Below are 26,659 nucleotides of genomic sequence, written 5' to 3' on the forward strand. Positions count from 1 at the left end.
CTGTTCTAAACACTGGGGTGAAAGGTTTAATAGGGCATTGTCCCTGATTTCAGGAGTTACAACCCAATATAGAGGAGAGAAGAATACCAGTGCCTACAGAATGCTCCTCTTGCTGCTGGGTAGATGGGTGCAGAGGTGCAGGAGGAGCCCAGAAGAGGTCCACCTACATCAGATGAGGCCTCAGAAGGGCTTGCTGGAAGGGTTGGCACTTGAGCTGAATTTGAGACAAAATTAAAGGTTAACTAGAGCAAAGAGAAGACCATCTAGTAGGGAGAGGTGAGGAATGAGAGTGACATGGAGAACTGGGGTTTTGAAGAGCAACTAAAATAGAAGGTGCGGATGGCAGAGAGGTTGAGGAGATAGAGGCTTGGGAAGAACCAAGCCACAAAGATTTTTCTTCCAGGCTAGGCACTGGTGTTCCTGTTTATCTCCCCTGCTGGCTCCCTGGATTCCTATAGCAGCAAACTGTTACACCCAATGAGTGATAGTTGCCAATGTGAACTTGAATGAGTTATTAAAACTGAGAAGAGAGTAGCAGATTAGAGGTTGACCTACTTTCCCTGGTCTTCAATGTGTGACATACTTCAGCCATGTAGCACACATTGGCCATATAAATTCCTGCTACTCAAATTGGGGTCCTAGGATCAGTGGCATGAGCATACTTGAGAACTTGTAGAAATGCAGATGCTTGGGTCACACTTCCAACCCCCTGAATCAGCATCTGGAGTTAAACAAGATGCCCAGTTGATTTGCATACATGTTAAAGTTTGGAAAATACTGGCATCATTTTTAAGGGTTCAGGTGTTGGCACAAGGAGGCAGAACTGGATTCAAGACCCATCTTTCTTACTAATTTTGTGACCTTGGACAAGATACTTAAATTCAGTGAGCCTCATTTACCTTCTAATTAAAATGGGAGAATAATAGTACCTATTTCAGTATTGCCATGATGACTAAATGATGTACATGAACACACTTAGCAAAGTATCTGATTTTGTTGTAAATTATCTAATCTAACAATAATAATAGGATTCTTGAAGGTATAGTATGAGGTCCAAGATCACCTTCATCAAAAAAGGTTTGTATGATATTTAGGTGTTCTGCAATAGAAAGAAATCCAGCCAATTGAGTGCCTGGCTGCCACAAAGCTCTAATCTTAACAGCCACAAAGCTCTAATCTTAACAACCGGTAATCCACAATTTTATATTTCTTTTCCTTCAGAGAAATAGACTAGTCAAAGAGTCCAAGGGTGGCTGGGGGCACTGGTTTCTCTGAGTCTCCTAAGTGCCAAGTTCCTAAATGTTAATGGGCCAGACAGGAAACCAATGGGCTGTGGACAAAGGGAACCATGAAGAACCTTGCCCTGTGAAAACAGTGTATGGTGACTAGATAAAGCTTCACTAACATCTGCTGCTGACACCTGCAGGCTGGGCCTGCTGCCAGGGACAGAGAGAAATAGGCCCTTTGCAGAGATTTTTTTTTTTTTTTTTTGTAATATACTGCTGTATGATTGGGTTGAAATATACCGAAGAAGAGTTTTAACAAAGAGATCCCGTGAGTTGTTCATCAGTGGTGGCATAACATGGTGTCCCAGATAGGAGTCAGTCAACAAAGATTTGAGTGCTTGCAGTCTACCAGGCACTGGGGACATATCATGGACTGTCTCTGCCTTTATGGCACTCATAGACTAAAGGGTAAATGAACAAGCAATAAATAACCATTAAATCGTTTTAACTGTGTCACCATTTGGAAATACGTAATGCATAGCTTAGAGCAAAGCAGTGTGTTGTCAGAAGCTGGGAGTCAGGTGGTGTGAAAGCTGCCCTAGTTCTGACCCTAATTCAATGTGTAGCCTTGAGTGGTTCACTTCCGTCCTCTCTGACATTCAATTTTATCATCAGGAAAATGGGAGATTTGGCTTTGATGACCTCTGAGCTTGTTTGCAACTCTGTGTATCTGTAGTAAGGGTTAAAAGCATCCCATTCATATATACCCCCAGCCCCAAATGAAATTTTTTTCCTGAAAAAAGAAGATTTCCATAATCCCTTTTATAATATCACAGACTATCTGCTGAGCCCTAAGGATTAGATATATAAGCCTATTAGTTGTGCTTGGGATGCCGAACACTAAAGATGCTGGCTGTCAGCAAGTAACAAAGGCTACTTCCTTCTTGTGGGGGATCTTGCCTGGCACAGAGGTTAAGAGCATGGATTCTAGTTGGACTACCTTAAATCAAATAAAGGAGTCTTTTTTTACTTACTGTGTTACTTTTGGAAAAACACTTTATCTCCCTGGGCAGCAGTTTCCTCATCTGATACATGGGTAACCATGAGGATAATAGTACTCAACAAATAATGTTGCTGTGGAGCTGCAGTGAGATAATGGATGCACCCAGAATGTAAGAAGTACTATATGAATAGCAACTATCATTACTACCTTAAGAAATGAGCTCAGAGCCCTTTGAGTGATGATGGTACACTGATAACAGGAAATGGGTGAAACCTGGAATCTGGATGGCTAGGGGAGTTTGCCTAAGAGTATTAATAAGGGAACACAGCTACTTTACCATGACCATGGAAAGGAAGACTCCAGGCTTGCAATCAGAGGGTCTGACATCTGATACTGACTCACTGAGTGGCATTGATTAGCTCAGCCCATCTTTCAGGATTTCAGTTAAGTTAGAACTGTGCAAAGTCAATGGGGTCACGTAAATGACATTGCTTAGAAAAGTAGAAAGAGCTTTATCAATGTGAACTCCTTCTAGGAAGACTGCATTCAAAGGTAGAAAAGTTGGATAGTGCATGCTCCCTTCCTAGGCTTTCTGAAAATAGTGACACCATATGGTATAGATGGTCCACCACTGCTTATCACAAGGCAATGAGAAGAAATGCAGACTTGATGCAGTTTCACTAGCACTCTTCCTTTTAATAAGTACTTTTTTTCTGGATTTTGTCTGATGGTATGAACCAGAGGAAGTGTAGTGTTGACTTTTAGAGAGCACTCCAAATAAAGGCTGGAACATTTTGTTCTAGTCCATTTCCCTTCACCTCCCTCTGCTGTTGGAAAGCCCAACTCTCATCCCTGCAGGAATCAGGCACCCCACCTGGGTATCTGGGTTTCCTCTCCTATGCTCTTACTTGTGCCAGCAACCCCAGGGAGAATAGAGTCTGACTTCTGGAGTCATTGCATTTGCTAAGTAGAAAAGACACAGTCTGAGGACTCTTTATCCACAGGGTTTTGTTTCTTTATTATTATTTTTTAAATCTCAACTTGGGTTCTTATTTGTAAAACCTGCTAGCTCATTGGCACTCAGTCTTCACCCTGAACAAATTAATCAAGAGTCCTTCAGTCCGTCCTTTTCAACCATTGAAAAACTTTCTTCTAAACTTTAGTTAACCAGTGAACTATGAACACTGATATAAATGGTTTTGTGTGGAAATTTTTTTGCATGATGGCTCTTGTCATATCTGTTAACAGCTGGTGTTTGTTGAGCTTCTGCTTCAAACAAAGCAATAGTTGGGACTGTAGTATGTACAGCTTTGTGGAAAATGCAGTCTCTATCTCAAGGCTCTTACCTTGTCTCTAAAAGAGATTCCACATGGATATAAGAAAACTGAATTTAAAATATAGGTCAATATGTGGTGCATTCCAAAGGGATGGTACAAGTGGCAGTTTCTACAAGGATGTGAAAAATTGGAAACCCATGAGTCAGATCCTGCCCACAGATTTTTCTTTAAAAAAAAAAAAAATGAGTTCTCACATCATCACTCTTTATCTTGAAAAATCAATAGATTAGGCAAACTAGGCTAACACCAGAGCACCTCATTAGCAGAGCAGTTGAAACCTTTTAGGTAGGGTAGGACTTGCCAGGTTTCCCAACCCCTGCCACCCCATAGTGTCCTCATCTGTACCTTGGCTCACTTCCCTCATTCACCTTAACTGCCTGACTCCTATGGACATTCTAAATTCAAAATATGCTGTTGTGGCTCAGAAGACTGGGAACTTATCGTGGGCTGGATAAGATCTCATGGACATATGGGACTTCTCATGGCTACTGAAGTCTAGATAGGATTTTGGTAGACAGGAGATCGCTTTTCAAACAAGGTATAATCTGAGGTATTAAAAGGGAATATCCAGAAGGCAGCAAACAAGCTAGCAGGCTGAGCCGAGGGTCTGCATGGAGAAATGGTGGGAGTAAAGAATGGGAGTGCAGACTGTGGAAGAATTTAGATGCCAGACTGTATTGACTATGCTAAATATGAAGATCTCCTGAAGGTTTTCAAGCTCAAAAGTACTTTGAGAGAAATAATGTTTTAGGAAGATGCATGGCTAATTCATATGAAAGATTAGAAAGAAAAGAGGTGGGAGGCAGCAACATCACTTCAGAGGCTGATGCAGAAATCCAGATTTGAGGGCTAGAGGTCTGCTCCTGGCTGAAAGCATCAGCAATGAAGGGCAAATGGTGGGAAGCCACTGTGAGGGAAAGAGTGCCAGAGTCTATAACATGCAAGTTTGAGGGAAAGGGAGGAATCACATAAGAATGCACTGACCAGGCCTGTGGAAGGGGGAGATGTCCTAGAGGCAGGACTTCAGGGAAGACTGTATTAATCTTCCCCCAGGTATACAAAGAATCTGCTAGAGGGGACTTCCTCCCCAGTCCCTTCAGGAAAGATTTTTTTTAAGATTTTATTTATTTATTCATGAGAGACACAGAGAGGCAGAGACATAGGCAGAGAGAGAAGCAGGCTCCATGTAGGGAGCCCAATGTGGGACTCAATCCCGGGACTCCAGGATCATGCCCTGAGCCAAAGGTAGACGCTTAACCGCTGAGCCACCCAGACATTCCAGGAAAGATTCTCATTGAGGCATTTCTTTCTCAGGAAAAAGATGTGACTCCAGATAAAAATCTACTGCCCAAAGTGCAAGATGCTGCACTGTGGTTGGAGACATTGTCAGACACGAAACCTGCCAAGACTTCCCTCTCCACCATCTCCTCCATTGCTGACTTCTTCCTTGCACTAACCATCTGCAACTCTGTCATGGTCTCCACAACCACTGAGCCAAGGCAGAGGGTAAGGATCACTGAGGGTGGGTGGTGGAAGGGATGGAAGGAGATCCAGGGGTAAGAAGTAAAGCCCTGAACAGAGAGACAAGACTCTTGAGCCCTAGTCACAGGAACACCATGTCATCACCGTGAGACCTTGAACAGATTTCTTATTTTTTCTGGGCCTTAGTTTCCTCATTTTTTAAATAAAATGGAAGAAGTCCTATATGAGCTTTCTATATAATTTTCAAATTCTGTATCTGTCTATAGGGTAGGTATTAAGAGTTAATATTTACTGAGTACTTGCTTTGTGCCAGGCTCCATGCCAAACACATCACCTGCATTATCATTTAATCATCACAATCCAAAAACCCAATGAGGTATGTCCGTAGATTTCACAAATGGAGACACAGTGGTTCAGAGAGTTTCAGCAACTTAAAGAAGGATGTATGATTGATACACAGCAGAACCATCTGTACAACTCCATGATAATATCACATTATACTGGTCTCTGCTTTTATGTGAGGGAAAAATAATATAAAATTATTATTATTATTATCATCATCATCATCATCATCATCATCACCACCATGGGTGAAGTTCTGCCAATTTAGAGACAATGCAGCTGGATGGCCATTTTTAGAAGTTTATACTCTGAATTGTTTTTCAGTACTAAAGATAGATTGATCTTCAATTATCCACAAATTCTCACCCAAGCTCCCTTATGAGTGATACTGGTGGTAATAATTGAGTATTATAACTGGTACCTATGAAATCAAGAAAACAGGGTCACCCAGGTACCAACCAGAGTCTCCCATTATTATACCTAGATCCCAAAACACTCTGAAAAGGCATTCCAACCACTGAAAACTCACAAAGTTATCACAAAATTTTAGGGAATTTTGGGAGGCAGGAAATGTTATCTGAGAAATTAATTCTACTTTCAAGAAAGAAAGAAGTACATTTTGAGAAGGACAGCATCCAACCTCCAGTTTTCAAGTTATTGAGACATTAGCTGGCAGGTAGCTCAGGAGTTCAATCTCTGGAGCCAGACAGACTCAGATTTGCTGAGTCTCACAGAGGAGAGAAGACTTGCCCATAATTGCTGAAACCCCCAAATAATCCATATATTACAAAATGAGCTTCATATTCTTCCATAAAACAGCTTAATATTTTTTCCAACACTGAGAGTTAATGTTCCACTTCCCTTCTTTGACTACAAGGTCACCATGCCACCCTTGACCAAGGCTCTGGGGACATCCCTGGAGAAGATTCAGCAGCTCTTCCACAGATTGAAGCTTTTGAACCTCAGCCAATCATTCTCATCTACTGCACCCTCTGATATCGACCTGGGGGAGAGTTTGGGGGCCAACATGCCTACCACAGACTCAGAAGAGAGAGACGATGCTTCTGTGTGCAGTGGAGGCTACTCCACCGATGGTGGCTATAGGAGCAGCACATGGGACCAGGGCGACATCCAGGGGTCTGGATTGGATGCTTCCTTCGAGAAGGTTCTGGAGGCCCCAGCTCTAGGACTGGCCAGCCCTGAGCTTTATTATGAAGCTGAGAGCCCTGATGAGGCAGCCCTGGTACACGCAGCCCATGCCTACAGCTTCACGCTGGTGTCCCGGACACCTGAGCAGGTGACTGTGCGCTTGCCCCAGGGCACCTGCCTCACCTTTGACATCCTCTGCACCCTGGGCTTTGACTCTGTCAGGAAAAGAATGTCTGTGGTTGTGAGGCACCCACTGACGGGTGAGATCATCGTCTACACCAAGGGCGCAGACTCGGTTATCATGGACCTGCTGGAAGACCCAGCATGCGGTGAGTCCCACCTCACCAGGGCTCCAGGAAGAGGGCTCCCTGGTTTAAGAGGCAGCACAGGACAGTAATAACGAGGGTGGGTTATAGTGTCACTTAGTCCAGCAGGTCCTAACTTGAACAGAAGCCACAAGATGCTTTCCTCAGAGGAGATTCCTTAAATCATGCTGCATTCTGCACCTCCTTGCTCTGGAGAATTACAGTGCTCATGAGCTTATTAAAGACTTAGGGCAGTCTTATACTGGAGAAACCTCTAACTTTATCCTATTCTGCTTTTCCAAACATTTAAACATAGATTATCTGTACACAATTTTTTCCTACCAAAACACCCATTAATATATGCTAGAACACACTGTGGTCCTAACTCTTAGTTTTATAGAGAAGCCAGCTGAAACCAGGGAGGGAAGTGACTTAAGAGAGGTACACAGATAACCAGTGGTAAATTCTAGGCCCAGGTACCTTGAATCTCAGTTCAGAGCTCTTTCCATGCCACCAGAACTCCGCACCAGGCTCAGTTTGCTCTGGGAAACCTCAGGTGTCCCTCTTTGTCATCCTTTTCCCCAGCCTCCCCCAAGTGGATTTTCATAAATTTGAGCCAAGCCAGAAAAATGTTCCAAAGTCCCTACATATCAGTGTCCAATTTTGGAGCAGCATGAATTAGTGTGCAGACGCTTTCTGATTGCTAACAAGAAGAAGACAGTTATGGGGCTATGATTCTCCCAGGATAGTAGATTCCAGCCAAGCTTTAGAATTGCCCAGGCAGCCCTGTGCCTCCTGCATTATCAGCTGTGGATCAAAGCCAAGAGGTTCATGGGGATTGATGAGTGTTTAGAATGGGAAGGGAGCTAATTAGGTCTCTTCATCCCCAGACTCTGGCAAACTGAGTGAATTTGGTATTTCTGAGTCAAGGGAACCACGGCACTCTATCCCTGGGCAACAGCCATCCAAGCTGCCCTGGAGATGTTTTTTTTAATTTGTTCCTCACCTGATTCCAAATGGATTTGGAGATGCTTCCAATAAAAGACACATACACAATATTACTATAAAAATTGAGAACTCTTTGAAAAGGAGGGAGGAAAATAACCCTAGGTAAAATATATTTAGAGTGTCTGAACATTCAATTTGATCCTGAGGCTCCTGGTAGCCTAAGCAAAAAAGTAAACTCCAGGTCACACAGGTAGAAGGCAAAAGGATTTTATCTCAGGGAGCTAACATTTTTGAAAATAAAATATTATAGATAGTGCACAATAAGCACAGACTGTGCTTAAGGCACCAGAGAAAAAGTAGTATTTGAAAAATGAGATAATTTTTTAAAGGATTTTTATATTGGATAAAAACAGCCTTGGAATTGTATCAGGGAAAAGATCAGAGCTTTGTTGGACTTCCTTATATTTATATTACTGTAAAGAATTGTATGTTTAATTTTGCATCATAGGGAGGGAATAGATGAGATACACAAAACCTGTTTACTACATAGGGCCTCAAGATTCCAGCCCCAGTAAAGAAGGATTCTGAAGGCTTTTCCCAGCCCAGCTTTACACAGTGGCAATCAGTATCTGATTAGTGATGTCGGTGACACCTTAGGTAAAGGAGGTGGAAATGGCATCAATCCTGCCCCATGCCCACCAACCGAGGCTGAAAAATTCTTTTTTGTTTTTAAAGATTTTTATTTATTTATCTATTCATGAGAGACACAGAGAGAGAGAGGCAGAGAATAGGCAGAGAGAGAAGCAGGCTCCCTGCAGGGAGCCTGATGCAGGACTCGATCCCAGGACCCCGGGATCACAACCTGAACCGAAGGCAGACACTCAACCGCTGAGCCACCCAGGTGCCCCTGAAAAATTATTTTTATCTGATAGATAAAAGCACTAGATTTTCAGGAGAAAAAGATTAAAGAAAATACATCAGACTTCATCAAAGGAACTTTGAACAACACAATGAAATATCTTTTCATGCTAGACTTATAGAAAATGCAAAAAATATTTTTCCTAAGGCCATTTCCTGTTACAGAAAGAAAGCCTAATTCAGAAAACCCAATGTGATGAAAAACGTAGCAATGAGATTCATATCTATGGCTGTCTTGAGACCTAAGTTGATATAAAGACTGAAGTAGACAACGGAGGGGATAATGGAGGGTATGTCTAAGACTCAGTCAACAACTGGTCATTCAGAGCTAAACTGGCTACATGGAAAACACCTGAGATAACAACAAAGATTTAGACTTCTGGTCCTCTGATTCAGCAGGGCTTCAGCTGGACCTGGGAACCTCTATTATTTGCAGCCCCTGCCAAGGATGCAAGCAAAGAGATATGAATCCCAGAGTAGGGGTGATTCTGATGCAAACACGTGTTTGGGATCAATATCTAAGACAACCTGTCTTCCCTAAATAGGACTTTTCTCAGCCAGGCTTTTGATCATCTCATAGAGAGCAGAGAATTTAAGGTCTTCTAGAGTTCACCTTCTGAGACATCATGACAACCAAGAAAGATTCTGTGTTTCTGGGGTGGGTTATAAGGGGATTCCTCCTCACAGTTTCAGAGTGTTAGAAACAAGGATTCCCAAGCATTTGTACATGACTTCATGGAGAACAATGACTATTTGACAGTAACTGACATGGATGTGGAAAAGAAGATGAGGAAAATCCAAGTCAGAACCCAGAAGCATCTAGATTTATATGCAAGAGATGGCCTTCGAACACTGTGCATCGCCAAGAAGGTAAAAAAAAATTCCTCCTTTAGTAGTTATAAGGCCTCGACCCCGAGTCTGTCTTTTCTTTATAGAAGACCCTTACTATTGGTGGTTTTAATATTTTCAAAATCAGCTATTCTGACTCACCACAAAGACCCAGGATTTTGGCAGTTTTGCTGGGGCAGAACTCTAAATAGCAAGGTTCCATATCAGCGTGGCTTTGTTGTTCTCTGTTTTTCATTATATGTACATATAATTGGTAACCCATAACTCATAAAAGAGTTTTCAATGTTATAATTTTACCCTCAAAGTAGCTTTTTAAGTTTTGCATTTTTTGCCTAGAATGAAATTTGGGAGATATGTGATCACAAAAATCAGTATTTCTGGTTTCTCTTAAAAATTTAGAGGATCTGATGAACAAGGTCTCAGTTCTTGAACAGCCACTAATGGCGAGAGCCTTGTAGTAGCTGGTCCCTTTAATAAAGCGTATATATTCCCCTGTGTTCTGCAATGGTGACAGACCTACCTTCCCTGTTGTATTGACCTTGGTCCAGCTATAGTCATGTAATTACCCACCTCTCACCTTGCAACCCTTTGACTTTGCAGCCCCTGCCAGGGAGGCAGGCAAAGAGATATGAATCTCAGAGTAGGGGCATCTAATGAGGCACCTAAAATCAGATAGGGGAGCTATGATGACATGCACTTCTAGATGACTAAACGTGGTTTCTTCTCTATAAATCCCCAGAGGTCTTCATCTCTTTTATGATGCTTAGTGCAAGAAAGTTTAAGAGCACCCACTTTATACTCAGACCTACCTGGATACAAGTCCCAGTCTCACCACTTGCCCGTTGTGTGACCTTGGGAAAGTTTCTTCACCTCTCTGAGTTTGGGATTTTCTTATCTATAAACTGGTACTAATGCTCCCTACCTTATACAGTTGTCATGGAAATTAACTAAAGTAACACATATACATACATACAGTGCCTGAGACAGTGACCAGTGCTTACTATTCCATAAATTATAATTATATCCTTACCACCTTCTATTTTCCATTGAAATTATTTGTGCCTGTTTTGCTTCCTCTAATGAGATTATGAATTCCTCAAGAGCAAAGGCCTAGCTGTGTTCCTTGGTTTTCCCCATAGTGCCATGTGCAGAAGAAAAATCAAGGAATATCTGATTGTTGAACAAAAGAATAATTTGTTTCTATAAGAGACAGTAATGCATGTGATGCCAACAGAGGCATCTAAACATGCTATGACTCCCAGGGAGGAAGATTTGCCCTCCAGTTGGATTCTTCCAGTTATTGAGTGGGATAGTCTACCAAGCTATGTAAGATCTGATTGCTGTTTACTTTCCCAGCCTCATTGCTGCTTCCTCTCTATCTGGCTCTCCATCCCTAAGCCAACTGGTTTGTTCAACTGAACAGAAAGAAAGCTGAGTTCATGCTGTTTTGTGGCCTTTGCATTTGCCCCCCTCCATGACTGATCCCTTCTCATCATTGGATCTCAACTTGCATGTCACTTTGTCTAAGAGAACTGAAGATGCAAATGAAATAACCCTCCAGCTTTCTCCTATCTAGTCACACTCCATCATGTCACCATCATTGTTTTCTGTAAAGAACCCCTTAAAATTATCTGTCCTTTTAAATAATTTATTTGAATAAATGTCTCTCAACCTCCACTAGCACGTAAGTCCAACCATGCAGGAATCTTGTCTGTCTTGATCACTGCTATACTTCCAGTGCCTAGAGCACAGCAGGGGCTTAATGGTGATAATGGAACATGAAGATCAATCTTTCATTGATTTGTGCATTCAAAAAAAAAAATTGAGAAGAAATAATTGTCTAGGGAATAGGGAAGCTCAAACAGGCCTATAGGATGCCCAGCATATAAGAATGGGGTGGGATTCACCCTGCATTGGGAAAGAGCCTCTTCCTGTCCTGCAGGTCATAAGCGAAGATGACTTCCAACGATGGGCCAGTTTCCGGTATGAGGCAGAGGCATCCCTCGAGAATCGAGATGAGCTTCTAATGGAGACTGCACAGCATCTGGAGAATCAACTCACCTTACTCGGTAGCTAAAAATAAGTCATCACTAAATTAAAAAAAAAAAAATGAATGCTACAAGCTGGAGAGGGAGTTCTTGGCCATGACTCTGACATTGCTGCACATGTGTCTCAATTAGGAGCCTTCCCTGGAGTGCCCTTCCAGGTATTTGGTGCAAATGGTGCCGATATCCAACCCAAACTTGACAAGCCACTTCCTGAGGATGCCCACGAACATTCCTATACTTCCTTCTGGATGAAGCCTAGGTTGCTTCTCCTCCATTTATTCAACTGTTTATTGTGCACCTACTATGTGCCAAATAGCATGCTAGGCACTGGAAAAGGAACAAGAGTCATAAGCTCTATCCTCTCAGAGCTGGAAACTAGATGATTAACAAGAATTTCAACCAAGTGTGATGAGGCCTGAGCTGGAAGATTTGCCTGTGGTATAGGAGCCCAAGTAGAAGGTGCTGACCTAGCCTGGGGCCAAAGAGAGTGCTGGAAGGCAGGAACTGAGCAGAGCAGAGGAACTGGTCAGACAAATACAGTTTTCAGGCAGAGGGAGGGGCCCAAATGAAGAGCTAGACAGGAGACAGCCTAGATAGCCTGGAAACCCCAAGGTCTGCTGTGGCTGGACCACAGAGTGTAGAGGAGAAATGATGTGAGGGGGGAAAGCTCAGAATGATACAGGTTATGAAGGACACATAAATCATATGCTAACAGTTTAAAGAGAAGGGAGTAAAAGCAGGAATAGACTCATGCTTTACAAAAATAACTATGGCTGCTGCTGTATGGAAGTTCAGTTCATACGCCAAGGTAATGATGAGAAGCAGGGAGACCAGCTAAGAGAAAGTGCTGTTTCTGTAAGAGGTAAAGCATTACCCAGAGAGATGGAGGAGGCTTTGTTTATCAGGGTTAATCACCTCACAGCTGGGAGCAAAATCTGGAAAAGGCAAGACCTGATGCATGCCATGCTGACTAAATGGCTAAAGACTTCTTTCATTTTGGGAGGCAATGCTGAGCTGGGGAAGAGGGCCAAATCTTGGTCTTGTGCTGTGTGCTCAGGGACCCATCCTCTCACTCCCCTGAGCTCTAGCTTCTTCTGCATATAAATCACACTGCTCCTAGCTTTCAGACAGGCAGAGGTACAAGAGGAAAGAACCAGGGTTGCTGTAAGAAGACGGTGATGCCTTTATGTATTAAAGGTAGCAGCAAGATTCAGCAGGAAGGGTGGCAAACAGGGGGAGATGATTTGTTCCCCACCACTCTCAGTCTTTTTGTTTCCCCTGTGTTTTGACTCCAGGGCCTTTGCCTGCTGCCTCCCAAAGCCCCTCTGAAAGTTGCCCATGAGAACCTATTTTAACAGGAACCAGAGGGTAGCCAGACCACACAGCTCTATCTACACACAAGGCCACAGAATGTCATCCTATTAAGGCACATGACTCCCCCCTCACCCCTTTGAGGTTGCTTTTGTTTGGGGGGAGCACTCTGGTCTCAGTGAGAAGTGCTCCTCAGCTGATTCTGCATGAAAGAAAACATGCTTATCAGGATCTTTTGGCTTCCCTTGCTGGGAAAGACTTTCACAACCTTTCTGCTTCATTTTTCCTTTCACACAAATGTGTTTTTCCTTTTTTTCTCCTTCACTCTGCTTCCCTGTAATATAAATCAGCTTCAGAATCTCACCTTCCAGGCTAACCCTTAGAGGGAAAAACAAGGACTGAACCATCACTTTTCATGGGGTTGTTTATCTGCACACTTGGGCCTACAGTACAAAAGAGGCACATTTCAGGATAGAGTCATTATTTTTGTTCCCTCAAGGTGGCTTGGGATAAAGAGAATTGGGGCTGGGAAGAGACTTCATCTTACCACCAAGAATCTGCTGTGCCACTAAAGCTGCATTGCATTCACACTAGGTCCCACACTATAAAATGATCTTTTCAATATGCACCCAGTGTAACTGCTTTGCCAGCCTATTGTCACTAGGGATTATTAAAAGAAATGAAATGCCTTGCTCCTGCCCAGAGTAAAATGGGTAGCCATTAGTCTGTTGTCTGAAGTGAATCTCAATTTAAATGCAGATTAATTTATGCTTAATCACTTAGCAACTATTTGATATTTGGGTATACATTCATCAGGGTTGGTGCAAAGCTTGAGATCATTCAAAAATTATAGAGTCTGCATATTTAATTCCAAGAATATCATCAAAAACCTGAGTCCCTTTTCTGCCATGAGCTGTTACAGAGCAAAGTGTCTCCACTTCTCTCCATTCCTAGCTGCTAGGCCCACCCCCCAGGCTACTCCTCCATACCCCTGCTCAGCCTCTAATCTCATCCTGCTTCCCCCAATCTCCTGTCCATTCTCTAGAATGATCCTCTTAAAACTCAAAACTGATCCTGTCACTCTCCAACTTAACTCCCCTTAATAGTTTTTCTGTCTACCAAATAAATTCCAAATCCTATAATGCCCTCACAAGGCTCTGCATGATCCAGCAGCCTTACATCCCTTCCTGGCCCCATCTCTCACCCCACTCTGCCTCCCTTTCTGTACCTTCTTCTACCCTGACCTCTGGGCTTTCATACATGCTCATCCTCTACCTGGAACTATCCTCCTTTGCCACTTCTCAGCCTTATCTTCTAGGTCTGAGCTCAAATGGCACTTCCTAACAAGGTCATCCCTGACTTTTTTTTTTTTTTTGAAGATTTTATTTATTTATTCATGAGAGACACAGAGAGAAGGCAGAGACATAGGCAAAGGAAGAAGCAGGCTCCTCACAGGGAGCTCCATGTGGGACTCAATCCCGGAACTATGGGATCACATCCTGAGCTGAAGGCAGACGTTCAACCACTGAGCCACCCAGGCGTCCCCATCCCTGACTTTATAGCTGAAGTTCAGGTCTCTTAACATATGTTCAGCTGGCACCCTGTGCTTTTCTTCTCATATCGTTCAAATATAAATCCTTTTTCAACAAGCTTTTGAGCTGCAAGAGGTTAGAGACCAGCTCCATTTCACTGCTGTACCCTACCTAGGTGCTTAGCATAGCCTAGAACATGGGAATATTTAATAATCAGTGTTTGGCTTGTTAGGGTTTTAGGGACCTTAGGCAGTTTCTCACTCTAATTGTAAGCTCTGGTGTCTTTGATCACTCCAGGAGCCACTGGAATCGAAGACCGGCTACAAGAAGGGGTTCCAGACACAATTGCGGCTCTGCGGGAAGCTGGGATCCAGCTCTGGGTCTTGACTGGAGATAAGCAGGAGACAGCAATCAATATCGCCTATTCCTGCAGATTGTTAGATCAGGCTGACACTGTTTACTCCATTAATACAGAAAGTCAGGTGAGGCCAAAGTAGAGACCAATGCAGAACAGCCCTTAAGCCAATAAGAAATAGGCTTATGGGTGGGATTTGGGTACACAGGTGAAGCACCTCTACCCCCAAAATATCACTGAACTTTGGAGCTCAGAGGCCCCCGAAAGTCATCCACCTCATCCCCATGCATCATTGACCAGTTTGATTATATTACATCTGGTAGTACATGTTAGAAAGTTTTGATCTTCCAAATTCCACCCCTCGACCCAATCTCCACATTTTACAATGAGAAAACTAAAGACCCTTGAGACTAAGGCCCTTGCCCAGGATCACCCTGGTAGTTTCTGACAGAACTAGGTCTAGAACACGGTTCTTCTCCCAGGCCAGTGCTATCTGCATTATTCCATATTATTTGCTCACAGAACCCCAATTGTCAGTTTCTTATACTTAGGACTAACTCTCCCATTGAAAAAGCTGTACTTAAATTGAAACAATTCTGAGCTTAAAATTTCAGCTCCAATTCATATGTCAAACTGGTTTGCTACAGAATAAAACTGAAGGGAATGATTCATGAGACCAGTATGTTTTGTTGGGATGGAAGAGTGTGTGTGTGAGAGAGAGAGAGAGAGAGAGAGAGAGAGCAGAGTCCTAAAACTGCAATTTTCAACCCCCAGTAGGTTGTGGGTGGCAGGGGATGGGGTTTGGAGAGAGGGCTGTGTAAAGTCTGAAGAAGAGTATTCAAAGTTATAATACAATTTTATATTTAGGAGAAGAAATCTATTTTCACAATGCAAACTGCAGAAAGCGAAGTTCCAACATCTTGGCTGATGAATATGGGAAGTAGACTTTGAGATGTATGCTCCTACCAAGAGGAAGCAAGCAGGAAAAGCTCTGTATTAGAGAGGCGGTGGGAGAAGGGCACTGGGAGACCTAGGTGTACCATAAGGAAAGGAATAGAGAAGGAGGAAGATGGAAAAGAACAGTACAGAAAAAGGAGGTAGAAAAGATGCTGGAACCTCACTCTCTTGGTTTTGCTTAAGACTGATTGGACACAGGAGGATTTTGTTTTGTTTTGCTTGCTTGTTTTAAAGGCTTTATTTATTTATTCATGAGAAATACATAGAGAGAGGCGAGACATAGGCAGAGGGAGAAGCAGGCTTCCTGCAGGGAGCCCAATACAGGACTTGATCCCAGGACCCTGGGATCATGACTCGAGCTGAAGGCATATGCTCAACCACTGACCCACTCACGTGGGAGGGTTAAATCTGGTTTTTATTTTGTAAAGAATCCACATATTTTTTTAAAAAATAGTATATACTATGAAAAGTGACTGAGGCTCTTTGTAAGAATTGGAAAAATCACTTTCTTGTCAGGCACACAGATTATGCTGGGATTAGATTAAACCCCAATGAATTTTCAAAATGAAAATAATCTTGGGGAAATCTTTGGCATTAATATTATGCTTAGGAAAGAAAGTAATTTGCTGCTTGCTTGAGTACTTGATCCCTGTAATAACATTGATATCTGACTGCCCTGCTTGCAATGGAAATTCTATTTGCAATGATTATTTCACTCCAGGTGATTCCAGAAGGAGGACAGGGGCAAACTTGTGAGTCAGCCAGCCCAAGATGGATAGAGTAGGCTTTTGTGTTTTCTGTTAAATGCATTCTTCTAGGAAGCTGAAGATGTTTAGCAATTAATTAGCCAACATTCCTAAGGAATAGTGGGTCACATTTCATGTTTTGTTCAGTCACTGTTGACTCATTTAAAGTCATCTGGGATCCTCTCAGATGGTACCTGAATATTAAGCCCTGTCCACACCTTGAACTGGGAAAAAAATGGTGGCTACATGGATATGTTAAGCCAGAAACTGGGGAAATCCATTCCAAATCTCAGGTTTACTTAGACTCTAGTTTAATGTAATTATGTATTCAGTGAATATCTCCTCCAAGGTTTTAGTCTGCCTAATTCAATATATATTGATTCAGGTCTACTGTTTCTTTGTTATGTATCTTAACGTGCTATAAGCACGTTATGGGAACTCTCTAGACCTCAGGGTTCACAGTCATAAAACGAATTACTAACCCATCACTGAAAGTGCTGGTCTATCAAGGAATTCAGAAGGGATTAGAGTATTAAATAGAAACTAATAACAGCAATGATTATTATCACTATTAGTAACATATGTTGAAAACTAAATATGGTCCAGGTACCATACCTCCCTGAACTTCATTCTCTTCATATGTAAAATAGGAATTAGAAAATTTTATTTCTATTGGGAAGATTAAATAAGATCATAGAAGAAAAATACTTATTAGCACAGTATTTGTGTTAGTTAACAAATTACTTCAAAATTTAGTGGCTAAAAACAACCAACATTTACTGTCCCACAGTTTCTGTGGGTTAGGAGTCCAGAGGCAGCATAGCTGAGTACCTCTGGATCAAGGTCTTACTGGAGGTTGCAGTCAAGCTGTCAGTCAGGGCTGTGGGTTCATCTGAAGGCTCAACTGGTGAGTTGTTTGGGCATGGAGAGAAGGCCTTCCAAGCTCACAGAAATGATTGCTGGCAAACTTCAGTTCCTCACCACGTGGGCCTCTCTGTAGAGCTGCTTCACAATATGGCAGCTGCTTTCTCCCACAGCAAGCCATCCAAGAGAAAGGGAAAATAGTGCCAAATTGGAAGCCATAGTCTTTTTGTAAGCTAACATGGGAAGTGACATGCCATCACTTTTGCAGAATTCTCTACATTAGAAAGGAATTGATAGATGTGGCTCACATCCAAGGGGAAGGATTGCACAGGGGCATGCATTCCAGGAGGGAAGGGATCATTGAGAACCATCTTAGAGGCTCCCTACTACAGTACCTGGCATATACTAAAGGTTAAATGAATGGCAATTATTATGGTTATTATATCACACTTTGAAATAAGTAAATTCAGAGATTTAATTTTTAAACTTATATCTACAATGACTTCCTGCAGCCATATGTTGAAGGAATTTATATAATTTGTGCCGGCCCCAACTCACAGCAAGGACTGTCTTGATCTCTTTCCCAGATAAGTGCTTCAGGCATAACCACCCACTCCTGGAACTACTTCCTGTCACCCCTTTAGTTCTGGGTGTACCCTATTGCTTGCAACACTCAATTTAGCATTCCCTAAAGGAAGATTCAAGGATGATTAACTGTAGTTCTTCTCACTCCAGAATAAAGGACTCCAAATATTCTCAGAAGCTTCTAGATTAATGGTCCCCAAGTATATCATATAAGAACAATCTTCACAATTTTTGCCTAAATCTGCATGTTACCTTACTGTTTTTTAACAATTTCATTTAAATTGACAGACTTTGAACACTTAGTTTAAAATGTTAGTTCAAATGCACTTAATGTATTTTTAGAAGAATTTTTTTTAGCACTACAGTAAATGAAAATCATCATCCTTGCCATGGATAAAAGAACACTGCTAAATGAAGATCATGTGAACAAAACAATGCTATTAAAATCGATAATACAATTTACTGCCACAACTTTTCTCTACCTTTATTTGAAAGTAATGTTGCAAAATCTAAAAAGGTACTAAGGATATATTTAGAACCAAAATGTGACTTTATCTCTGATACAGTCAAAAGTAAAAAAGGAAAATTGATAAGAGCAAATAAGTTCTTCACTTTGTTTCAGGGTAATCAGAAAAAATCCATAAGAAGTTTCTTTACATCAATAAGATGTTCACATTCATAGTCAGTTTTAACCAATAAGACTAACACATTCATACTAACAGATAAACACACAATGTATTTTTTCAATTAAGAAGCTGTAATTGAAGTAGTAATGATCTACCTCCCCTAGTAAGTTGGATAAGCTAGGGCAAGTTACTAATAATTTCAGTTTCAATTCCTTCATCACCCAATTTCCTAAAGAGAACTGAAAGGACTTGTGAGAAAAAGAAAGCACTAAACCATCCTGACATATTGTCATTATTTATCATCACATTCATGTTATTTATTAGCTTATACTATCCCTGTATCTGTCACCATCTTGCTGAGCTACTTCCACTCCCATTCTCTAACAGTCTCTATTTTGCCATTAACTTGCTTCCAAATTAATATTGCTTTGATGCTTTTTTAAATATTGCAGAGAAATGTAAAAATCAAAGAATGATTCCTGGGTAATCTCTATGACGGTAGAGTTTCATTAGCTATTTTACTAAAGGATAAAGTGAGATTTTTAACCTGCATTTTCACTGTTGCTTATTAATACCATATTTATTATTCTAACTCAATAGGAAACCTGTGAATCCATCCTCAACTGTGCACTGGAAGAAGTAAAGCAATTTCATGGACCACAGAAGCCAGACCGCAAGTTCTTTGGGTTCTGTCTACCTTCCAAGACACTACCCCCCACCTCAAGAGCTGCAGTTCCAGAAGTTGGATTGGTCATTGATGGGAAGACATTAAATGCCATTTTCCAGGGAAAGCTGGAGATGAAATTTTTGGAGTTGACTCAGTATTGCCGGTCTGTCCTATGCTGCCGTTCCACCCCACTCCAGAAGAGTATGATAGTCAAGCTGGTGCGAGACAAGTTGAGCGTCATGACCCTTTCCATAGGTATCCATCATTCGGAGATGTGGGTGCAGCTTGTGAAGCTGATCTGACAAGAAGCATAGACCAGAGGTGGGAAGGTCACATATCAAAATCAAGATACCCAGGCTGAGAATCACTTAGACTAAGAGAATTCAAAGTGACAGCCAAGATGTGGCAGGCAGGAGGTGAAGCAGAGGCTAAGTAGAGTGAAAGAGTGAATGAAAGTTCTCAGAATTAGCAGATCACTAAGGAAAAATTAGGACTTGAATGGAGGTTCAAGCCAAATGGAGGTTCAAATTCATGCCATTCACATAACTCAGTAATCTGCACACAGGCCAACCCCATTCTGGGGTACAGACTATTTCCCTTTTGATACTTAACACAGGGCATAATTTAAACCTCAGGTATTTGTGGATTTGATATTCTGCTGAGTGTTGATGGCTGGTGGGGAGATTATGGAAGTTGAGCCTGCCCCATATGTTCATTCCTAAATATAAGGCCCAGCTGTCAACAAATGCTGACCTCTCTGTTGATAAAAAAAAATTCCTCATAGGGGACTAAACTTTAATCATGGTTAAGGCAGAGAAATAAAAACTGTGCTTACATCAAACCTTCCAGGAACAAGCAAATCTAGTTTATAAGAATATTCATGATCTGGTCTCTTTCCAGCCACATCCTTCATCAGAGCTACCATCCATTCCCCAACATTTGGCACTCTATGATCTAACCAAATGGAACTGCTTACCATTCTCCATGGTAATGGAGCTTTGTCCTATCTTTCTCACTCCTAGGCTTTTGCATAAGCAATTTTCTCCATAAAACACCCCATCTTCCAATCCCACCTAACCTTCCTTCTCTCTGAGAATGCCTACAGGACACAGACCTCAGAGCTGCAGAGCAATGGTATGCTTTCTGCAAGCGTCTGCTCAGTAGATCATGAGTTTCTTGAATAGAGATACCATATTAGTCTTACCATTTTGTCTGTGCCTTGCACATACCAAGCACATAGTAAATACTACATTCATTTAGGGATATTCCTACAGATGGTTCTATCCTTCCTACACAGACATGGAAAGAGATTTTCCTTCCTGGCATTTCAAATTAAGAAGCCTATTTATACCCCATTTTCTCCTGATTTCAGGTAAAAGCAATTCAAATTAAAAAAAAAATGAGGGAGTGGGCAGAAAGAATACAAGGTACAAAGCTTTAGCAACTGCATCCTAATTTTATTCCCTGAAATACATTTTATTCCCTGAATTATCCTCTTCAAAACTTTAGACACACACAAAGCAACAGCCCAGGACTGACTCCCTGCGGTAAGAAATTGGCTCTACTGCCACAGAAACAAAACCAGCAGAGTGAGCAATGGCATTATTCCACACCTCTACTTCCACTGGTTTGCTAACAGAAGAGGTTAAAGGGTGGTTTTGTTCTCCATGGGGAAGATAAAAACAATGTACTGCTACACTATCATGAAAAAAAAAATCATTATAAGAATAATGGCTACTTAAAATGACAACATATTTAAGATTAATTTCATTTCCAAATAAGAGAAGAAAATTCTCTCCCCTCCATATTCTCTAATACATATTTAATTCCCTTCTATAATTCCCTCCTGGAAAAAGAGGGGGGCCAGGAGAAGAATGAAGGCAATGCAGTCCACAAACCATGGCCACCACGCTGAATCCAGCCTACTACATGTTTTTGCAGAGATACTAAGAATGATTTTTGTTTTTAACTGTAAAACCTGTAAGAAGATTCGCCTCTCAGCAAGAACAGTTGTTCAATTTTGCTTCTTGGCCCACAGAGTCTAAAATATTTACTATCTGGCCCCTTACAGAAAGAGTTTGCTAATCTCTAGTCTGAAAGTTAAAGCTTTGGGAAAAGCCAGGTTTGTAAGAAAAGCCTCACTGTATAGAGTTGTGCCGTCCAAAATGGTTGCCACCTAGCTATATGTAGGTATTGAAACTTAAATAGAATTTCACCAGCTGCATTTCAATCTTCTCATGGAGCTAGTGCTTTCCATATTAGACAGTAAAGATATAGGACTTTCTATCATCACAGAAAAACCTTTATGCCAGTGCTGGAAGCGGTGTATATCCATGCCCTAACCTCCAAATTCCTGAAACAAACACCATAGTTTGTTAAATGGGAATTCATCGTGACCAAATGTCCCTCAACCAAAAAAATCAATCTCATTTTCCTATTTTGAGAAACAAAACAACACCATCCCTGTCCTTGAACACCACTGACAATCTGATGATTTAGCTATCCAGATATTCCAGTAGTCTTAATATGGTAAATATTTTAAGTTATACTGTGTTAGAAAAGGTAGCAAAGATCTTCGTGCCAATGCTCCTGGGCCCCTTCCCTACCTGGTTTACCCTGGTGGGATCTCTATGTTGCTGAAATTCTCCATTTGCTCATTAATAAATGTAACATTTGTGAAGGCCTGTTTTTAAAAACTATAAAGCACTGCCCAAGCCTCACTTACTATTATACTCCCAATACCTAATATACCGAGATAAAAGACAATAAACATTTGTCGAATAGTAAATAGAGTTTTTTATCAAAGAAGAGACCTCTCTGTGGACAAATACCGACTTTTCCTATAGGACTATTCAGAGCAGTGTTAAAAGTATTCAATTACGTGTAAATGAGGACACTTTAGAGCCACTCATGTAACACCCTTTTCATTGTCAATCAGAAGTTAGGCCAGGAATAAAGACACTTCATGATGTCTCTTCGTTCAGGTGATGGAGCAAATGACGTAAGCATGATTCAAGCTGCTGACATTGGAATTGGGATATCTGGACAGGAAGGCATGCAGGTATTGCTCCCCTCAACTCTTCTCATTTCTTCCCTAATTCTCCTTGATCCTTTCTGGAGAGTTATGGAATTCCCCACAGTGTTGGAGGAACTTCTCCCCAAGAGCTTTGCAGAATTATTACCTGAGAGTCATGGGGCTTCCATGCCTATACATAACCTCCATTCTTATATCCCTGTTGCTCAGTCCTTCTGATACAGAGGAAAATTGAAGGATGCTTAGCTTTTTTTCAGACTTCCAGTGATACCTGCATTCTAAAGCCAAAGAGTACTCAACCATTCAGGAAGGGCTAAGTCTTTTCCCCTGACTCCATTCTTCCTCCTTATAATCTCTACCCACATCCAAGAATGCAGTGCCCTCCATGAGCAGTGACAGATAAGGACATTTGAAAACATTTTTCAATTGCCATTTTAGTTTTAATGGCTAGATTGACCTATAAATTGTATGGTACACTTTAATAAGTATACCTAATTGAGTCAAAATTCAGCTTGAGACAAGCATATTAACTTAAGCTACTGATGTTTCCCACTAAAACAAACCCCACTTTGTGGTTCTGAATCATTAACAATTGTATTCCCACCACTGGTGTAGACAGGAGGCATTGCCTAAATTTGTTGGTGAGGATAAAAGAAAAGCTACCTTTTGAATACCTACCATATGCCAGCACTGTATTAGGCATCTCACATTTTTTATCCCAATTAATTTGAACAATCACAACCCTGTGTGTTAGGAATTATTACTCCATTTTTTTTCAGATGAAACTGATGAAGGGAAAGGTTAAACAGCCTGACCAAGATGCATACCAAGATCTGTAACCAGGCACTTCCAAACCCCATATTCTTAAAGGAGTACTAATGAACTATGTCATGTTCTGAACAATCCCAAGAGCAGAAGGCATATTTCAGCTCCATGTAAAGGAAGTGCTATCCAGCCATCAGCTCCATCTGAGAATGGAACAAATGGTCTGCCACAGGAGGCAACCAAGGGTATTGAGAGGTTTGAGCATTACTTGCATGGAAGCCCCTACTTTCTGGTTAACCATCGCATCTCTAGCCTGGTACTAACACATTTTAGGCCACAGTTTATCAGATAAATGGAAAGAGATGAAGGGCCAGGCGAGACCACTAGATCCTTACAAGCTGCCGTTCTTGGATTCTAGTGAGGTTTGGATTTTCCAGAAGAAAAGATGAAGTGTCCAAGTCCAAAGAACCACCCAAGAGTGCCACATAGTAACAAAGGATCTTTTTGGCCCTATCAGCTGTGGACCTAAAACCGAGCATAGCCCTCAAGGGAGATTCTTTGGCTTATTGGTAGCCATGGATAGAAGCTGATGTCTCTCTCTATTCTACCCTCTCAGGCTGTTATGTCCAGCGACTTTGCCATCTCCCGCTTCAGACACCTCAAGAAGCTGCTGCTTGTGCATGGCCACTGGTGTTACTCACGCCTGGCCAGGATGGTGGTGTACTACTTCTATAAGAACGTGGTGAGTAGCCCTATGCCAACCTCCCACCAAGGCTTTGGGAGGCCCTGCCAGGGGACCCACTCCCACCACAGTTGTAAGACAAACCATCTCAGCACAAGGGAGTAAATCAGGCTGGCCTAGATTTTGAATCCTGAAACTCTTTCCTACGAGCTCTGTGAACTTGAGCAATGTAATTCACTTCTCTGGGCCTCAATTTCTTCTTTGGTAAAATGGGCTAAGATTTTTGTGAAATTATTGTGAGCATTAGCCATTCTATATGGAAAACATCTGGCACATAGAAGGCAGCATGAGTGGTTACAAGAATAGACTCTTGAGTCAAACATATTTGGTTCAAATCTAGGCTCTTATATTTGGTAACTATACCTTAGTTTTACCATTTGTTGAATGGGGATGATAATAGTACCTTCCTCCTATATTTGCTAGAAGGATTAAATAAGAGCTTGTATATAAAGCGATTGGCACATAGTAATCACCCTATCAAGTCAACCATTAGTTTTATGATTATTGCTCTTGTCATTATTCTTAAATGGGCTCCATAAATGAGATTTACTTTCTGACTACGAGGAAAAAGGACTTTAAAAATAATAAGCCTGACATATATCTTCAATTTTCTCCTCAGATAGAGCCACCCCAATGCAAGAGCCATACCCCACCTCCTGAGAAAGTACAGGTTTAAGACTGGATCCATGGTTTCCACCTGAGACTCTATGTATCATTTCAGCTTCCCCAGCCTTTGCAGCAGGAAATTCACAGAGGTTGGGACATTAAATATCTAGTGGCAAAAATATTTAGAATGAGGAGGTCGTCTGGATTTTAGTCTTGCCTGACTCTAGCATGCTGTGTGAACTTCAAAGAGTCACTTACCCTCTCTGAGCCTTGGTTTCCTCATCAATAATATGAAGACACTAGGACTCCTTCTGTCCCTAAGGTATTATCAGGAAAGCATGTAACACTATACAAATACAATCACAGCTTGAAGATAGCATTGTTTCTCCTAAAAAAAATGTGTTCATTTCTATCTTGTTGATAAGGGCCCAAAGCAGGCACACATCAACTGAGGTATTAAAACCGTCAGAGGTTCTTGTTTGAAAAGCCCTTGATTAACAATGGGTATTGCAAGAAGCCAAAATATTGCTGTTCTCCTAAGGAAGGGAACAAGGGGCCTGAGTTTTCATTACCTAGTTCAAGGACCTTTGAATAATCCCCAAGAGTCTCCAAACAGAATCCGATTCCTATTTGCATAAGGAAAAAGGGAGGATTAAGAGCAGGGGATGGTAGAGAAAGCATTAGCCAAGTAGCAGCTGCGAAATTGCATTTTGTCCCGTTGTTCCATTATCCCAGTCCTGATTTAGGCACTGTCACAGTTGCCCTTGCTCAAGAGTGAGCATTTTTGTGCAAAGTTCAATGTATATGTAAATAAACAGCATGACAAAAAATAATGTAAATTTGATAAACTGGATGGTAATATTCACCAAGTCTATGCAAACAAGTCACTCTATTTAACTTGAAACTCACTCTGAGCATGAAAGACTGTTTACTCAGAATTCAAAATGCCCATTTAATTTTTTTTCTTGCCTCCAAAGGAGCCGTTCTTTTGAATAAGCACTACCTCTTCTCTGCATTAAATTTGTGAAATAGAAAAGGAAATGTTTCCAGCCAGCCATGCTTTCAAAGCTTAAATGGTATTTATTTCTAGCCCGATTCCACGCTTGAAATTGTGATACTGATGCCGCATTATCTCCCCATTGCAATTAGAGGGTGGAGAACTATGACTTCCACATCCGAAACCAATTTCAGAGGGGATTAAAACCCTGCCTGCTCTAAAATTTGAACAATGAATTAATTATTGCACTGTAGCTCCTTGGGAGGAAAACGCAGGCCCCCATCTCAGTGATGCCATCACAGGTTCCGTATGCCCCCTAAGAGGTGCAAAGATTCCAGCCAGAGGATGTGGAAACAAGCGAGGTCTAACAAGGCTTGTGGAGGAAGGAAACACTTCAGAATTAAATTCCTGAATATTGTTGGGACAATAGAACAGCGATGATGGGCTCTATTTATTGAAATCATTATTGAACATCTGTGTCCAGCTTCATGAGGCTGACAGTCTTGGTCAGGGCTCAGTGAGCTTGTTCTGCAAAGGGCTAGGTAAGAAATACTTTTAGCCTGTGGGCCACCGGGCCCATCATACCTACACAACTCTGCTGCACCAACATGAAAGCAGCTATAGAAAACATGCAAATGAATCGATGTGGCTGTGTCCCAACAAAACCTTATTTATGGCTGGATTTGTCCCGTAGGAAGTTGTTTGTCATCTCTTGGTCTCCATAAATCTTACCTCTCAAAATGTGGTTCCTGGACCAGCAACATTATCATCTCCTATATGCTAGTTAGAAATGCGGATCCTGACTGCATCATCGACCTACTACTACCTCAGAATGGCATTTTTGGTAAAAGCCCTGGGTAATTTATATGAATCTTAAAGATTGGGAAGCACTAGTATAGTAAAAGATTAAGATTTTACGAACATTTTCTTAGGCATGTCTCCCTGTAAGGAGGCTAGGGTGCTATAGACATATCACCAGGAGATTCTTGATCTAATCAGTTGGAAAGAAGATAATGTGTAAGCAAGAGAGAACTATGAATTTGCCAGTTTCTCTGTCAAGAGGGAGAGTTTTGACAACCTAAGTCTTTATAGAAAATATTTCAGGCCATTTATTTATAATTTTATATCATATACTGTATCTGATTCCAAAAAGAGATGTAAGTGACTTACGGTAGAAACACAGAGGCAATGGAGAAGTTATAAAAGAACTGTGTAAGAGTGGGACACCTGAGTGGCTCAGCGGTTGAGTGTCTGCCTTTGGCTCA

At 41.5% G+C, this 26,659-nt stretch overlaps 1 protein-coding gene across 10 annotated transcripts in view; it reads left to right on the top strand.

The window, feature by feature from the left end:
* Positions 1-26,659, top strand: part of ATP10B (ATPase phospholipid transporting 10B (putative)) — a 313,614-nt gene that overhangs the window by 266,167 nt on the left and 20,788 nt on the right. For 9 of the 10 annotated variants that reach the window (XM_035715175.2, XM_049109178.1, XM_049109179.1 and 6 more), the window contains 8 exons: positions 4,881-5,072; positions 6,268-6,868; positions 9,471-9,580; positions 11,502-11,628; positions 14,748-14,932; positions 19,184-19,505; positions 22,235-22,311; positions 23,666-23,791. In XM_035715175.2, coding sequence (XP_035571068.1) covers positions 4,881-5,072; positions 6,268-6,868; positions 9,471-9,580; positions 11,502-11,628; positions 14,748-14,932; positions 19,184-19,505; positions 22,235-22,311; positions 23,666-23,791 — 1,740 coding nt within the window. The remainder of the gene's footprint in view (positions 1-4,880; positions 5,073-6,267; positions 6,869-9,470; positions 9,581-11,501; positions 11,629-14,747; positions 14,933-19,183; positions 19,506-22,234; positions 22,312-23,665; positions 23,792-26,659) is intronic. The other variant, XM_049109180.1, reaches the window with a different exon arrangement.

Source organism: Canis lupus, chromosome 4 (genome assembly GCF_003254725.2).
Source record: "Canis lupus dingo isolate Sandy chromosome 4, ASM325472v2, whole genome shotgun sequence".
NCBI lineage: Eukaryota > Metazoa > Chordata > Mammalia > Carnivora > Canidae > Canis > Canis lupus.